The following is a 17,252-nucleotide window of genomic DNA, read 5'->3' on the forward strand; positions in this document are numbered from 1 at the left end:
CGCTGAAGAAAAGGGGAAAGAATGTTCATTCTCTGATCTGTCAGTCTAGAATGCTTTTTACCTTGCACTTCCTCCAAGGAGCTCAGGGGGGTATAAATGGGCTGTTCTAGCTCTCACAACCCTAGGAGGTAGGTTAGGGTAAGAGAGAGTGATTATGTGTCAGTGTGAAGGATTTGAACCCAGATCTCTTACATCCTAGCCTGACACTCTAACCACTATACTACACAACACTGGCTGATGGAGATAAGAACATAAGAGAAGCCCATGTTGGATCAGGCCAATGGCCCATCCAGTTCAACACTTTCTCACACAGTGGCCAAAAATACCAGGTGCCATCAGGAGGTCCACCAGTGGGGCCAGGACACTAGAAGCCCTCCCACTGTTGCCCCCCCAGCACCATGAATACAGAGCATCACTTGCCCCAGACCGAGAGCTCCTATCTCTACCTTGTGGCTGATAGCCACCGATGGACCTCTGCTCCATATGCTTATCCAATTCCCTCTTGAAGCCATCCATGCATGTAGCTTTTTTACTAGGGATTACTTTTTTTAGTTTCAAAAGGGCTGTAGGATGTTCCATATCATGAAGGCCACAATCCTATGTACTCCTACTTGGGAAGAGTTAAGCCAACACTGAATGCAGTGAGATATAAAAATGACCAGGATCGGGCTGAAATACCAGTAAAGAAAGAACATGAATCCTTTCTGCTGATCTCCTTAACGGGACCCGTTTTACCCAGGGGTCATTTAGTAGAAAAAGAGGTGCAGGAGCTCATTTGCATAACTCATTAGCATAACTTAATTGCATACAACACACCCCCTGACAAAGGGCAGGCATGCAGGCTCCCTGCCTGATCATCTCCAGGTGCTAGGCAGGGAACCCAGGCATTTAAATCCCCCCTTCCCCGAGTTTCTCCGCAAAAGCAGAGAGGCTCATGGGGAAAAGGGGGCATGTCTGCCTGCCTTAAGAACATAAGAACATAAGAACATAAGAGACGCCAATGTTGGATCAGGCCAAAGGCCCATCCAGTCCAACACTCTGTGTCACACAGTGGCCAGAAATACCAGTGCCATCAGGAGGTCCAGCAGTGGGGCCAGGACATTAGAAGCCCTCCCACTGTTGACCCCCCCCCCAAGCACCAAGAAGACAGAGCATCACTTGCCCCAGAGCCCCTAGCTATACCTTGTGGCTAATAGCCACTGATGGACCTCTGCTCCATATGCTTATCTAATTCCCTTTTGAAGCCGTCCATGCTTGTAGCACCCACCACTTCCTGTGGCAGTGAATTCCATGTGTTAATCACTCTTTGGGTGAAGAAATACTTCCTTTTATCCGTTCTAACCCGACCGCTCTGCAGTTTCATGGAGTGCCCACGAGTTCTTGTATTGTGAGAAAGGGAGAAAAGTACCTCTTTCTCTACCTGCTCTTTCCCATGCATAATCTTATAAACCTCGATCATGTCACCCCTCAGTCGTCTTTTCTCCAAGCTAAAGAGCCCTAAGCGCTTTAACCTTTCCTCATAGGGAAAGTGTTCCAACCCTTTTATCATTCGAGTTGCCCTTTTCTGCACTTTTTCCAAAGCTATAATATCCTTTTTAAGGTGTGGTGCCCAGAACTGCACACAGTATTCCAAATGAGGTCTCACCATTGATTTATATAGGGGCATTATTATATTGGCTGATCTGTTTTCAATACCCTTCCTAATAATCCCCAGCATAGCATTGGCCTTCTTTATTGCAGTCACACACTGTCTCGACATTTTCAGTGAGTTATCCACTACAACTCCAAGATCTCTCTCTTGCTCAGTCTCTGCCAGTTCAGACCCCATCAATGTGTATTTATATTTAGGATTTTTGGCTCCAATGTGCATCACCTTGCACTTGGCCACATTGAACCCCATTTGCCATGTTGACGCCCACTCGCCCATCCTTGACAGATCCCCTTGGAGTGCCTCACAATCCTCACTGGTTTTCACCACCCTGAACAACTTTGTATCATCCGCAAATTTAGCCACTTCACTGCTTACTCCCATCTCCAAATCATTAATGAACAAGTTAAAAAGCAGTGGACCAAGTACTGATCCCTGCGGTACCCCACTGCTTACCACCCTCCACTGAGAAAATTGCCCACCTACACTCACTCTCTGTTTTCTATGAACTAGCCAGTTTTTGATCCATAAAAGGACTTGTCCTTCTATCCCATGATTTTTGAGCTTACTTAGGAGCCTTTGATGAGGAACTTTATCAAAAGCTTTCTGGAAGTCAAGGTAAATAATATCTATTGGATCCCCCTTGTCCACATGTTTGTTCACCCCCTCAAAGAACACTAACAGGTTAGTGAGACAAGATCTTCCCTTACAGAAACCGTGCTGAGTCTGCCTCAATAGGTTTTGTTCATCTATGTGCCTACTAATTCTTTCCTTAATAATGGTTTCCACCAATTTACCCGGTATCGACGTCAGACTGACTGGCCTGTAATTTCCCGGATCTCCTCTGGAACCCTTTTTAAAGATGGGAGTGACATTAGCTACCTTCCAATCCTCAGGAATGGAGGCAGATTTTAAGGAAAGATTACATATCTTTGTCAGGAGATCTACAAGTTCACATTTGAGTTCTTTCAGAACTCTCGGATGTATGCCATCTGGGCCTGGTGATTTTTCAGTTTTTAAGTTGTCTATCAGTTTTAGGACCTCCTCTCTCATCACCTCAATCTGACTCAGGTCTTCCAACACCCCTCCTGAAATCAGTGGTTCTGGAGTGGGCAAGCACTTCTCATCTTCCACAGTGAAGACGGAGGCAAAAAATGCATTTAGCTTCTCAGCCATTTCCCTATCATCCTTCAATACTCCTTTTACCCCTTGGTCGTCCAAGGGCCCCACTGCCTCCCTGGCTGGTTTCCTGTTTCTAATGTATTTGAAGAAAGTTTTATTGTTGGTTTTTACGTTTTTTGCTATATGCTCCTCATATTCCCTTTTTGCCTGCCTGACCTCAGACTTGCATTTTATTTGCCATAGCCTGTGTTCCGTTTTATCAGCCTCACTGTGACTAGCTTTCCACTGCTTAAAGGAATTCTTTTTACTTTTTACAGCCTCCATTACTCTGTTTGTTAACCATGCAGGCTTTTTCCTATACCTGTTTGTGCCTTTCCTAACCTGCGGAATATATATTTTTTGAGCTTCTAGGATCGTAGTTTTAAATAGATCCCAAGCTTCCCCAATTGTTTTGACCCTTTCTACTTTTCCTTTCAGTTGCCTTCCCTTCCCTTCTGCAGCAGTCTGGCTGGGGAAGCAAAGGGCGGGCATGCAAGCATGCCTGAGTTCCCTACTCCTGGGCTTGTTACTCCGGGAACGCCGTTCCTGCTCGTTCCCCCTCAAAATGACCCCTGGTTTGACCCATTCACACAATGCACTTTGGGAGCTTCCTTTTTGGTCAACATGACCCTTCAATTACCCCCCCTGCATAGATGGTGGCAGAAACCAGCTCCCAAGTATCATAATCCAACAGGAAGTTGGAAATCAATGGAAGCTGCACAACAAAGTTTTGGAAAGCTCAGGAAATGCTTTGCCCGGCTTCCAACAAACCGTGCCCTAAGTCAGCAAGGCCGGCCCAATAAGTCCCATGGATCTTCTTAGCCAGGTCACGGTGGGCATCAGGGAACCATCTCCTCATTTGCGGCCGACGCTGATTGCCAGTTTGCCATTTCAAGGTCCGATCCGCCTGGAAAACGAAACTTCGTCCAAGGATCGAAAATAAGCCCCCAAAACTGGGCTGAACGAATCGGACGGAGTCATTAAGATGGAGTGTAAACTGACGGTGCAGTCCTATCCAAAGTTACTCCCAGCATCTCCAGTTAAAAGGATCAGGTAGGAGGTGATGAGAAAGACCTCCACCTGAGACCCTGGAGAGCCGCTGCCAGCCCGTGGAGACAGTACTGACGTTGATGGACCAATGTGTCTGATTCTGTAGAAGGCAGCTTCATGCGTTCCTCTGTTTGTGTTCAGTCTATGTCTGATGACTTTGGTGGGGTTACACTTAGAGATGTAAAATTTCCAGAAATTTTGAAGCTCGGAAAAACCCCCGGGTTTTTTCTGTTTTTTTCCGGGGGGAAACGGAAATTTTCGGAAAAATTGAAAAAAATGCTACATTAGCATTTCTCTTGTCATTTCTAGATTGAAAGTCATTCTGTTACTTTAGGAACATAAAATATGACTATGGACATTTTTACTTGGCATGAAATTATCACAACTAGCATATTAAAAATATAGTGTATCCAAACAATTATTACAAACAGAATACCCACCCACATGCAAAAACAAAACTGAAACCTTTTTATTTTCTTCTGACAATAGCACCTCCTAAAGGAAGAAATGCATCTTGTTCTTGCATTGGAGAGTTCAGTTTGTAACCTAGGACTTGCTTGTCCGCAGTGCAGAGAAGTTAGATCACTCTGATACCATATATATATATATATTTTAGAAATGATTTGGAAAATATTTGAACACCTTGTCTTAAAATATTATATTCATCATGTTAAAATAAAACGTTCCATAATCAATTTTTTTTCTTTTCTTTTTTCAATTTTTCCAATTTTTCAGAAAAAAACAAAAAAGCTTCAGGAAAAAAACGGGGGGGAAACGTTTTTTCCCCGAATTTTTCCGTTTTTTCCCCCGGGCCTTCACATCTCTAGTTACACTGGAGTAATTTTGCACAGGCTTGCACCTGTGCCATGGTGGTTCAGGAACTCAGCCAACTGGGGGCTCCTGTTCTGCATGGCAGAAGCAGGACGTTGTCTCTATCACAACCACACAACTCCGACACTCACTTATGAAGCGGCCTTACCATCAGTCCATCAATGTCAGTACTGTCTGCTTGGACCAAAAGTGGCTCTCCGGGGTCTCAGGCAGAGATCTTTCCTTCTCCTTTTACCTGGAGATGCCGGGGATTGAACATGGGACCGCCTGCGTGCCAAGCAGATGCTCTGCCACTGAGCCACGGCCCCTTCCTCGAGGATTCCACACAGAGTCCTTTCTCCATATAGGAAGAGAGTCTTTTGTTTGGGTAAGCTGGTGAACCCGATTGACGGGCGCTTTTAAAAAAAAAGGTATTCTGTTTCCAGGTTCCATGAAAACAGAAGAGTGACTCAAAGTGCCAAATTTACTCCAGGAAACCAATCTGCACTTTAAACCCGAGGGGTTCAATTAGCGAATGTCAAAGAAACGTTTCCGACTGCTCTGCAGAATCCTCACCGGGTTTGCGAACTGGAGGAGCTGTAGCACAGGCGGATCGCTAGGGCAATTGTATTCCCGGGACGTGCGAGCCTGGAAGAAAAGCGTCAGCACCGGGTTGCCCCAGCTCCACATCACCCCTCGCATCTGTGGCACTCTTGCTGCCATTCCTCTGGGGCCTCCAGACAGCACGTGGCTTTCTGCATGCCCAAGGAGACCCAGCCATACTGACTGCAAAGTCACCCCTGAACGGCCATAAAACGGCCCGTCGGCTGCAAAAGTGTGCGATTTAAAGAATTATATGTTGTCCTCCCTTACCCTATGAAACATTGTTAGTCCCTTGTGAAAACTTGTGTAACTGTAAATCGCTCGGAGCCAGCAGCTCTGCAGGATGAGTGATCAATAAATCGAAAGGTATTATTATTATTATTATTATAAATCCATGCAGTAGGTACAATAAAATCCAAGGATCAAAGAACTCGAAAGTGGCACAGAGTGTGGAGGCTGCCATAAAACCCGATGATCAAAGGAAGTGAAAGCAGTGTGCAATGCAGAGGGGAGTTAGTTCCGCAGGGCCTGCAAGACGGAGCTCTTCCGCCAGGCGTTTGAGTAGGAGCCGCCACGACTGTTACCATCTGTCTATGACTATTACTATCTGTCCTAGCCCTTACTACCAACTCGCCGTGAGCGCAAAAATGGTGGTACTGCGTGGAGCTGTGGCCACTAAGGATACCATCCTGATGACGTCATCTGTTCCCTTGTTAGTTGTTGTGGAGAGCACTTATGTTGTACTGAATGTTTTTAAAATGCAGTTTTAATGTTTTGTGTATTGGGCATTGGCCCCATCTGTACGCCGCCCTGAGCCCGTTCGTGGGGAGGGCGGGTTATAAATTTTAATAAATAAATAAAGTGGGTTTCATAAAACAACGGAGGGAAAAGCCAAGGCAGAATCAGCCACAGTGGCTTGCTTGTGATAAATACATCAGCCTTATGTGTGGGACTGGAGCTCCATCTGGTGGCTACACCATAAAATTCCTTTTTATCCCCACTTTTGTATGCTTGCCTGTGTGGACTGGAGACCTGCTATATCCTCCACCCCTGCAGGTTTTCCCAGTTAAGAGATCAGGTAACAGGTGATGGGCGAGAGTGACTGAGATTATGAAGAGCTTAGATGCAAGTCCAGCAGCACCTTACAGGCCAAGAAGATTTTTGCAGCATAAAGCTCCTTTCGTCAGATATCAGTGAGGACAGATATAGTGGATGTGGCTTAGGGATCGTGGAGACTGTGACACATGTTCCATTTGAACACCCATGGTATAAGGAGGCTAAAGAGAAATGGATCAAGCTACTTATTGCCCAGTGAAACGAGTCTCCCCCTAGATAGTTTAGTTACTAAAATTTTAATGGCGCCTAGGCCAGCAACTACACTTTTTAAAGCTAAGTTCCTTGTTTAGGCCACGAGAGTTTAGGCAGCTTGTGACAAGACATCTTCTCTGATGTGGTATAACAGCCTGTCCTGTCTGGCTTGAATTCTTCCTTTTATTCTTAGCTGGGATAGATCGATACTACTCAAGATATGTAGGGTCAGAGAGAGAAAGAGAAAGGAGAGAGAGAGAAGAAAGAAAGAGAGAGAGAAGAAAGAAAGAGAGAAAGACAGAGAGAGACAGAAAGACAGAGAGACAGAAAGACAGAAAGAAGAGAGAGAGAAAGAAAGAAAGAAAGAAAGAGAGAAAAAGAAAGAGATAGAAAGACAGAAAGAAAGAAAGAAAAAGAGAGAGAGAAAGAGAGCGAGAGAAAAAGAAAGAGAGAAAGACAGAGAGAGACAGAAAGACAGAGAGGAGAGAGAGAGAGAAAGACAGAAAAAGAGAAAGAGAGAGAAAGAGAGAGAGAGAGAGAAAGACAGAAAGAAAGAGACAGAAAGACAGAGAGAAAGAAGAGAGAGAGAAAGAAAGACAGAGAGAAAAAGAGAGAAAGAAAGACAGAGAGAGAGAAAAAAACAAAGAAAGACAGAAAGAGGGAGGGAGGGAGGGGGGGGAGAGAGAAGGATCAGCTGGATTCCAGTAGCACCTTAGAGGCTAACATAATTTTGGGGGTATAAGTTTTCAAGAGTCAGATCTCCCTTCATCAGATACTGATGACTGATAAAGTGAGCTCTACTGTCAAAAGCTCATCCTCAGAAACTCTTGTTGGTCTCGAAGGCGCTACTGATCTCAAATATTCGCTCTCTTCTACTGCAGACCCCTGGGAAATTCTCCTGCAAGGCTTCGTTGAGAAAAACGGGAACAACACAAGAGCTCGGTTTCCTCCAGGCCACTTAGGGAGGGTAGAGCCCCTGCTTTGGATGCAGAAGGTCTCAGGTTCAACCCCCAGCATCTCTAGTTAAAGGGAACAGGCCGTAGGGGATGTGAAGGGCCTCCGTCTGAGACCCCCGGAGAGCTGCTGCCAGTCAGAGTAGACAATACTGACCACGATGCACTGATGGTCTGATTCAGTACAAGAGAGTGCCGTGTGTTCATTTCAAATGCAATTGTGCTTGCGGGTAGACATACAGTACCAATTTTCTTTCTTTTACAACATTTCCAAGGGATACACCTTTCTTTGCTTCAGCCCTATGAGTATACCACAAGGAGCTCTGCCCACGGAGGCACACTCACCCTTTGGTTTCTCCGGTGAAGCCATGGTCCCATTACCAGCGGCAGAAGCCGTGTTTGGGGGGAGGCCGCGAGGCCTGTACACGGAATTGACCCCGGGAAAGTTGGCTCGGAGGATCGGCTCTGTCCCGCGAGCCTGCACACTGTTCCTGAGAAAAACCTTTGAGATGATGAGCTTCCCTGAGAAAGAAGAAAGTATCAGAGTGTCTTAATTATAATTCTGGAATCTCAGTTCAATTGCAGCCAACGGTTCCACGGGACCCAAGCAAGTGAAGTAAGCCGTACACCTCTAGGAGAAGTAGAAAACTGACTAAAAACCCACATACACATACATAAGAACATAAGAGAAGCCATGTTGGATCAGGCCAGTGGCCCATCCAGTCCAACACTCTGTGTCACACAGTGGCCAAAACCCAGGTGCCATCAGGAGGTCCACCAGTGGGGCCAGATCTTCAGAAGCCCTCCGACTGTGGCCCCCCCAAGCACCAAGGATACAGAGCATCACTGACCCAGACATAACAACATAAGAGAAACCATGCTGGATTAGGCCAGTGGCCCATCCAGTCCAACACTCTGTGTCTCATAGTGGCCAAAACTTCCTAACTGTAAGAGTGGTTGAGTAGTGGGACAGACTGCCTCGGGAGGTGGTGGATGCTCCTTCGCTGGCCGTCTTCAAGTGGAGGCTGGACGACCATCTTTCGAGTATGTTGTAGGGCTATCTTTCGGCTCTGCTCCTGCAGAGTGCAGGGGGTTGGACTAGATGACCTGCGAGACCCCTTCCAAATCTATGATTCTATGATTTAGAGCAGATTTGCTAGTATTACCTGGCCTAAATGACTCCTCAAAGTCCCCTTTGCTTTTGGCTTGTTTTTGGAAGTGTTCGATTCGGGGGCACTCGCAGATACTGAGGCTGTTGGAGAGGGAAACGGCTTCTTCACTGTCGGGCACCTAAAAGAGTTTTAAAAAACACACACAACTCTGAGCAAGTTTATTAACTTTACATTCCCAGAGGGCGCCCTCAAACCCTGGGGCTCCCAACTTTTTTGAGCCTGTGTACATGTTTGGAATTCTGAACTTCAGTGGACTTCAGTGCCAAGGATATAATTATTATTATCAGTTATCAAATTTATACCCTGCTCAGTCTCCCCTGAACAGCCCTGACCTGGATAGCCTACGCTAGCCTTATCTTGTCAGATTTTGGAAGCTAAGCAGGGTCGGTCCCAGATAGTATTTGGAAGGGTGACCTCCAAGGAATATCAGGGCTACGACGCAGAAGCAGGCAATGGCAAACTAGCTCTGAAACAGCTCTTGCCTTAAAAACAAGTCTAGCTCGCCACCTAGTGGTAAAAAGGTAAAGGTTCCCTTGCTCGAAAGCCAGTCGAGTCCGACTCTAGGGTTGCGGTGCTCATCTCCGTTTCAAAGCCGAAGAGCCAGCGCTGTCCGAAGACGTTTACATGGTCATGTGGCCAGCATGACTAAACACCAAGGTGCATGGAACGCTGTTACCTTCCCACCGAAGTGGTACCTATTTATCTCCTTGCAATTTCTTGCTTTCGAACTGCTAGGTTGGTGCATAACGCTAAAAGTGCTAGAACTTTTATTTATTGGATTTTTATTCCACCCTCCCCAAAGAGGGCTCAGGGCGTATCACAACAAAACCAAACCAGAGACTCATTACAATAAAATTATATTACATTAAAATCATTAAAACGGTAATATTCAAGAGGTAGTGGCAATTACACAGAAAACCTGTTAGGGCCACGTAGACGGAATCAATGGGTACTTTAGTACTTCCGGCTGCCAGACAGTCTTAGGATCTCCTGGCTATTCTACGCAAAATGCCCCACGATAATTAATTAATTAATTGATTCCCCCAAGCAGGACTCGGGGCGGCTAACAACGTGTAAAGTAAAGGTAAAGGTAAAGGTTCCAGTCAAATCCGACTCTAGGGTTGCGGTGCCCACAAAAACAGTCTATAAGGTAAATGAACTTTAAAAATATAAAACGGTTACAAATCTATCCACTATGTAGCAGGGTAGGATGTGCGGATGGTGAAGACACAACGGTAGCATACCAGCTGCCTGGTGGATCACCATCACCCGAAGGCCACCCCGAAAAAGAGCAGCCTTGCGTGCCCTGTGGAACCTAAGGAGGTCCCGCAAGGCACAACCTCTTCGGGCATCTGGTTCCACAGGACGTGGGCCACCACCAATGCTCCCTCTAAGCTGTGGGGTCTTGTGAGCAAAAATTCTACTTTGTGAGCGACTGGCACTAAAGTTGTGAGCGAGCGATTTGGCTACTGCATACATTAGTTTGCTCTAGCTAACTAATTTATCTTACTGAGCGGAGACAAAACGGATAAGAGGAAGACCTTCTTCACCCAAAGAGTGGTTAACCCATGGAATTCACTGCCACAGGAAGTGGTGGCGGCTACAAGCATGGGCGGCTTCAAAAGGGAATTAGATAAGCATATGGAGCAGAGGTCCATCGGTGGCTATGAGCTACAAGGTATAGATAGGGACTGTGGGGAAAGTGATGCTCTGTCTTCTTGGTGCTTGGGGGGGGGGTCAACAGTGGGAGGGCTTCTAGTGCCCTGGCCCCACTGGTGGACCTCCTGATGGCACTGGTATTTCTGGCCACTGTGTGATACAGAGTGTTGGACTGGATGGGCCTTTGGCCTGATCCAACATTGGCATCTCTTATGTTCTTATGTGTGAGCCGGAGGCTAAAAAACTGTGAGCTAGCTCACACTGACTCAGCTTAGAGGGAACACTGGCCACCACTGAGAAGGCCCTCACCCTTGTTGACACAAGTTAGACATTAGCTGTTGTAGATTTTCCGGGCTGTACGGCCATGGTCTTGGCACTGCAGTACCTGACGTTTCGCCAGCAGCTGTGACTAGCATCCTGAGAGGTATAACACAGAAAGATGGAGTACTCTCTGTGTCAAGCCGGGAAGAAAAATGGTAGGCAGGTAATTTATATCTACTCAGGAAGGTGGGGTAGGGCTGAGTCCTTATCTTGTAGGAGTTCCCCAGGCTGTGACATGCTAATGGAGGAGCTTTCCTGAGGAGGTTCTTTTGCATAGGGATTGGCTGCTGAAATTCTAATCTTATCTGTAGTGCTGTTGTCAGACGTAGAGCAGGGGTGTCAAACTCATTTGTTATGAGGGCCGGATCTGACATAAACGAGACCTTGTTGGGCAGGGCCAATGCGTATCATAAAATGTAATGCCAGGTAGTGGAGATATAAACTTTAAAAAGGACACAAACACAAACGGTTTGCCCCAGACCGAGAGTTCCTATCTAGACCTTGTGGCTAACAGCCACGGATGGACCTCCGCTCTGTATGTTTATCCAATCCCCTCCTGAAGCCGACCGTCTTGTAGCCACCGCCACCTCCCGTGGCAGTGAATTCCACATGTTAACAAGCTCTGGGAGAACTTGTGACTAACCCAAGGTCACACCAGCAGCTGCATGTGGAGGAGTGAGGAATCAAACCCAGTTCTCCCAGGTTAGAGTCTGCACTCCCCCCTAACCACAACACCAAACTGGCTTCAAAAGATGCTCCTGCATTTGTAGCCTTATTTAACTAGTGGGTACTGGACTAACCATACTAGTTAACCCAACACATCCAAGTACTAACCAGAGCTGACCCTGCTTCGTTTTCAAGATCTGATGAGACTGGGCTAGCCTGGGCTATCCAGGTAGGTCAGGGCTGTTTTAATATAGGGCTACGGTGGCTCAAGTGGTTAAGACGCTGAACTGCAGACCGGAAGGTCAGTAGTTCAGCAGTTCGAGACCCGAGTGCGCCGCATGACGGAGTGAGCTCCCGTCTCTGGCCCCAGCTCCTGCCAACCTAGCTGTTCGAAAGCAAGAAATTGCAAGTAGATAAATAGGTACCCCTTCGGTGGGAAGGTCACAGCGTTCTGTGCGCCTTGGTGTTTAGTCACACCGGCCACGTGACCATGGAAAACGTCTTCGGACAGCGCTGGCTCTTCGGCTTGGAAACATAAGAACATAAGAACATAAGAGACGCCAATGTTGGATCAGGCCAAAGGCCCATCCAGTCCAACACTCTGTGTCACACAGTGGCCAGAAATACCAGTGCCATCAGGAGGTCCAGCAGTGGGGCCAGGACATTAGAAGCCCTCCCACTGTTGACCCCCCCCCAAGCACCAAGAAGACAGAGCATCACTTGCCCCAGAGCCCCTAGCTATACCTTGTGGCTAATAGCCACTGATGGACCTCTGCTCCATATGCTTATCTAATTCCCTTTTGAAGCCGTCCATGCTTGTAGCACCCAACACTTCCTGTGGCAGTGAATTCCATGTGTTAATCACTCTTTGGGTGAAGAAGTACTTCCTTTTATCCGTTCTAACCCGACCGCTCTGCAGTTTCATGGAGTGCCCACGAGTTCTTGTATTGTGAGAAAGGGAGAAAAGTACCTCTTTCTTTACCTGCTCTTTCCCATGCATAATCTTATAAACCTCGATCATGTCACCCCTCAGTCGTCTTTTCTCCAAGCTAAAGAGCCCTAAGCGCTTTAACCTTTCCTCATAGGGAAAGTGTTCCAACCCTTTTATCATTCGAGTTGCCCTTTTCTGCACTTTTTCCAAAGCTATAATATCCTTTTTAAGGTGTGGTGCCCAGAACTGCACACAGTATTCCAAATGAGGTCTCACCATTGATTTATATAGGGGCATTATTATATTGGCTGATCTGTTTTCAATACCCTTCCTAATAATCCCCAGCATAGCATTGGCCTTCTTTATTGCAGTCACACACTGTCTCGACATTTTCAGTGAGTTATCCACTACAACTCCAAGATCTCTCTCTTGCTCAGTCTCTGCCAGTTCAGACCCCATCAATGTGTATTTATATTTAGGATTTTTGGCTCCAATGTGCATCACCTTGCACTTGGCCACATTGAACCCCATTTGCCATGTTGACGCCCACTCGCCCATCCTTGACAGATCCCCTTGGAGTGCCTCACAATCCTCACTGGTTTTCACCACCCTGAACAACTTTGTATCATCCGCAAATTTAGCCACTTCACTGCTTACTCCCATCTCCAAATCATTAATGAACAAGTTAAAAAGCAGTGGACCAAGTACTGATCCCTGCGGTACCCCACTGCTTACCACCCTCCACTGAGAAAATTGCCCACCTACACTCACTCTCTGTTTTCTATGAACTAGCCAGTTTTTGATCCATAAAAGGACTTGTCCTTCTATCCCATGATTTTTGAGCTTACTTAGGAGCCTTTGATGAGGAACTTTATCAAAAGCTTTCTGGAAGTCAAGGTAAATAATATCTATTGGATCCCCCTTGTCCACATGTTTGTTCACCCCCTCAAAGAACACTAACAGGTTAGTGAGACAAGATCTTCCCTTACAGAAACCGTGCTGAGTCTGCCTCAATAGGTTTTGTTCATCTATGTGCCTACTAATTCTTTCCTTAATAATGGTTTCCACCAATTTACCCGGTATCGACGTCAGACTGACTGGCCTGTAATTTCCCGGATCTCCTCTGGAACCCTTTTTAAAGATGGGAGTGACATTAGCTACCTTCCAATCCTCAGGAATGGAGGCAGATTTTAAGGAAAGATTACATATCTTTGTCAGGAGATCTACAAGTTCACATTTGAGTTCTTTCAGAACTCTCGGATGTATGCCATCTGGGCCTGGTGATTTTTCAGTTTTTAAGTTGTCTATCAGTTTTAGGACCTCCTCTCTCATCACCTCAATCTGACTCAGGTCTTCCAACACCCCTCCTGAAATCAGTGGTTCTGGAGTGGGCAAGCACTTCTCATCTTCCACAGTGAAGACGGAGGCAAAAAATGCATTTAGCTTCTCAGCCATTTCCCTATCATCCTTCAATACTCCTTTTACCCCTTGGTCGTCCAAGGGCCCCACTGCCTCCCTGGCTGGTTTCCTGTTTCTAATGTATTTGAAGAAAGTTTTATTGTTGGTTTTTACGTTTTTTGCTATATGCTCCTCATATTCCCTTTTTGCCTGCCTGACCTCAGACTTGCATTTTATTTGCCATAGCCTGTGTTCCGTTTTATCAGCCTCACTGTGACTAGCTTTCCACTGCTTAAAGGAATTCTTTTTACTTTTTACAGCCTCCATTACTCTGTTTGTTAACCATGCAGGCTTTTTCCTATACCTGTTTGTGCCTTTCCTAACCTGCGGAATATATATTTTTTGAGCTTCTAGGATCGTAGTTTTAAATAGATCCCAAGCTTCCCCAATTGTTTTGACCCTTTCTACTTTTCCTTTCAGTTTCCTCCCCACGTGTCCCCTCATATCAGAGAAATTACCCCTTTTAAAGTTAAAAATGGTTGTGTGAGTCTTTTTGGCCAATTCTCTATTTGTACAAATGATGAACTCAACAACATTATGATCACTGTTTCCAAGCGGTGCAATCACTTTTACATCTCTCACCAGGTCTTGAGTGTTACTTAGGACCAAATCAAGGATCGCCTCTCCCCTGGTAGGTTCCGTGACCATCTGCTCCATAGCACAGTCATTTAGAGTGTCTAGAAACTCAATCTCTTTTTCCCGACTAGAACACATATTGACCCAATCAATGTGTGGGTAGTTAAAATCACCTATTATTACACAGTGTTTTTGTCTAGTTGCTATCTTTAAGGCATTCATCATTTTATAATCCTCCTCTATCTTTTGATCTGGTGGGCGATAACAAACTCCCAGTGTTAAGTTTCCTTTTGGCCCCCCTATTTCAACCCATAGAACTTCCAGAAGCGAATCCAATTCACTTAGCCTCTCAATCTTTCTAGACTTTATACCCTCTCTGACATACAGAGCTACCCCACCTCCAACCCTTCCCCCCCTATCCTTCCGATATAATATATAACCGGGAATCACTGTGTCCCACTGATTTTCCTCATCCCACCAAGTTTCAGAAATACCCACAATGTCTATTTTTCCCTCCGACACCAAGCACTCCAACTCCCCGATTTTACCTCGGACACTTCTAGCATTTGTATAGAAACAGCTGTAATTTCCCTTACAAGTTAAGCCTGCATCCTTCCTCTTGCTATCTCGAGTCGTTGTCCGGCAGTCCATGTCACCAGCCATGGCCTCTGTGGACAATTTCAATCCACCTCCCTGTAGAAAAGCAACCGGTACCCCCTCACCTCTCTCAGATGAGCCAACCCGAACCAGAGACTTTTCATCTCCTGTCGGCTTTCCCCCAATATTCAGTTTAAAAGCTGCTCTGCCACCTTTTTGATTTTAAGTGCCAGCAGCCTGGTTCCTTCTCGGGACAAGTGGAGACCGTCTCGCCTGTACAGCTCCCTCTTGTTCCAAAAAGTATCCCAGTGCCTAACAAACCTGAACCCTTCCCCCCTACACCATCGTCTCATCCACGCATTGAGACTCCTGATCTCTGCCTGTCTCTCCGGCCCTGCAGAGATGAGCAACGCATCCCTAGAGTTGGATTCGACTGGCTTTCGAGTGAGGGAAACCATTACCTTTATTTTAACATAGGGGGCATTCAAAGCAGTGCAGGATATTTCCAAACGTGTAGCTCACATTGACACAAAAGGCTCTAAGAAGTCATGTGGGGCAAAGCACTCAGAAGTGGTCACAGGTGGGACAGATCCCTGGTGCACTGAAACACCCAATCACCTTCCGGGCGTCCTGAAAGCCTTCCTCCAGGATCTGGATCAGTTGTTTTTTCTTCAAGGGCACTTCCGGGTTCAGTACATAGAAGAGATATTCTAGCCTCTTCTTGTAATTTCTGAAGGAGTGAAAGAAAAGGAGAAATCGCATTAGCCGTGAGCATAAGAACTGGTTCCCTACGAGAGGAGGAGAGGAGGAGGAGGAGGAGGAGGAGATTGGATTTATACCCCGTCCTTCACTACCCAAGGGAGTCTCAGAGCAGTTTACAATCTCCTTTCTCTTCCCTTCCCCACAACAGACACCCTGTGACTCTGTGAGGTAGGTGGGGCTGAGAGAGCTCTGACAGAAACGGCTCTTTTTCGAGAACAGCTCTGACAGAACTATGGCTTGCCCAAGGTCACCCAGCAGGTGCAAGTGGAGGAGTTGGGGAATCAAACCCGGCTCTCACAGGTTAGAGTCCGGATCGGCATTTGGTTTCCAACAGCGGCGGGACGCACGTCTTGAGAAAAACGAGACCTGCCACCCTCAGCTCCTTGGAAGGTGGATTACACGGCAGGGCCAGTTCCAAATTTTAGGGTGTGTGTGTGCAGAAACAGTTCCTAGGTCCCCCCCCCACTACCCACCACCAGGCACTCCTTCCCCCCCCCCCACCTCCATGCCTCCCACCCGCTTTTGTGTCCTTCCCACGTAGCTCAACAAGCCCTCCCGCTGCCCGTGCCCTCGGCTGCCTGCAGCCCTGTCCCCGGTGAAATCACAAACAAACCTGTACTCAAAGCACGCTAAATAAACGCAACAATAATTATCTAGAAGGCAAAGCCAATAATAATGCTAAACTCATTAATATATATATCAGTATTCCCTCTAAGGAGCTGCGGTGGCTCAAGTGGTTAAGACACTGAACTGCAGGCTGTGGAAGGTCGGTAGTTCAGCAGTTCGAGACCCGAGTGTGCCGCATGACGGAGTGAGCTCCCGTCTCCAGTTCCAGCTCCTGCCAACCTAGCAGTTCGAAAGCAAGACATTGCAAGTAGATAAATAGGGACCACTTCGGTGGGAAGGTAACAGCGTTCCGTGTGCCTTGGTGTTTAGTCATGCCGGCCACATGACCACGGAAACGTCTTCGGACAGCGCTGGCTCTTCAGCTTTGAAACGGAGAAGAGCACCGCAACCCTAGAGTCGGATTCGACTGGCTTTCGAGCAAGGGAGACCTTTACCTTTACCTATTCCCTCTAAGCTGAGTTCTTGTGAGCTAGCTCAGAGTTTTTTTAGCCTCCAGCTCACCGATTTTTGTCTTAGCTCAGGAAGGATGACTCAAGAGCAGGGGGTGGCCAAGGCTGCTCAACTTAAGAGCCACACAGAATAAATGTCAGATGTCTGAGAGCCGCAAGACATCAATAAATACCACATGTTTTTATTTTAAAATATGCAGGTTTGCTTTTTTTATTAACATGAAATGAGACTGCCGAAAATAAAAGGGGTAAAAACAGATATTGATAATTCTATTTATCATATCATATTTATCTGTTTGCTAATGATATTTATTTGTCTGAGAGAGAAAGAGAGAGAGGTGGAAAGAAAGAATGAAAGAGGTGGAAAGAGAGAGAGAAACCAAGAAAGCAAATAGATGGGAGAGGGAAGGGAGGGAGGGAGGGAAGGGAGGGAGGGAGAAAAAGTATTCCTCCCCTTCGCTCCCCTACCGGGAGCCGCACAATACGTGTGAGCGAGCCGCA

General features: G+C 46.5%; 1 protein-coding gene across 1 annotated transcript in view; it reads right to left on the bottom strand.

Moving 5' to 3' along the window:
- LOC107120390 (leucine-rich repeat-containing protein 9-like) overlaps positions 1-17,252 on the bottom strand; it is a 94,196-nt gene that overhangs the window by 49,627 nt on the left and 27,317 nt on the right. Inside the window, exons 10-12 of the mRNA XM_015423076.1 lie at positions 15,532-15,643; positions 8,700-8,823; positions 7,879-8,055 (exon numbers count right to left, since the gene is read on the bottom strand). Coding sequence (XP_015278562.1) covers positions 7,879-8,055; positions 8,700-8,823; positions 15,532-15,643 — 413 coding nt within the window. The remainder of the gene's footprint in view (positions 1-7,878; positions 8,056-8,699; positions 8,824-15,531; positions 15,644-17,252) is intronic.

The sequence above is a fragment of the Gekko japonicus genome, unplaced genomic scaffold (assembly GCF_001447785.1).
Source record: "Gekko japonicus isolate JY-2015 unplaced genomic scaffold, Gekko_japonicus_V1.1 scaffold345, whole genome shotgun sequence".
NCBI classification, from domain to species: domain Eukaryota; kingdom Metazoa; phylum Chordata; class Lepidosauria; order Squamata; family Gekkonidae; genus Gekko; species Gekko japonicus.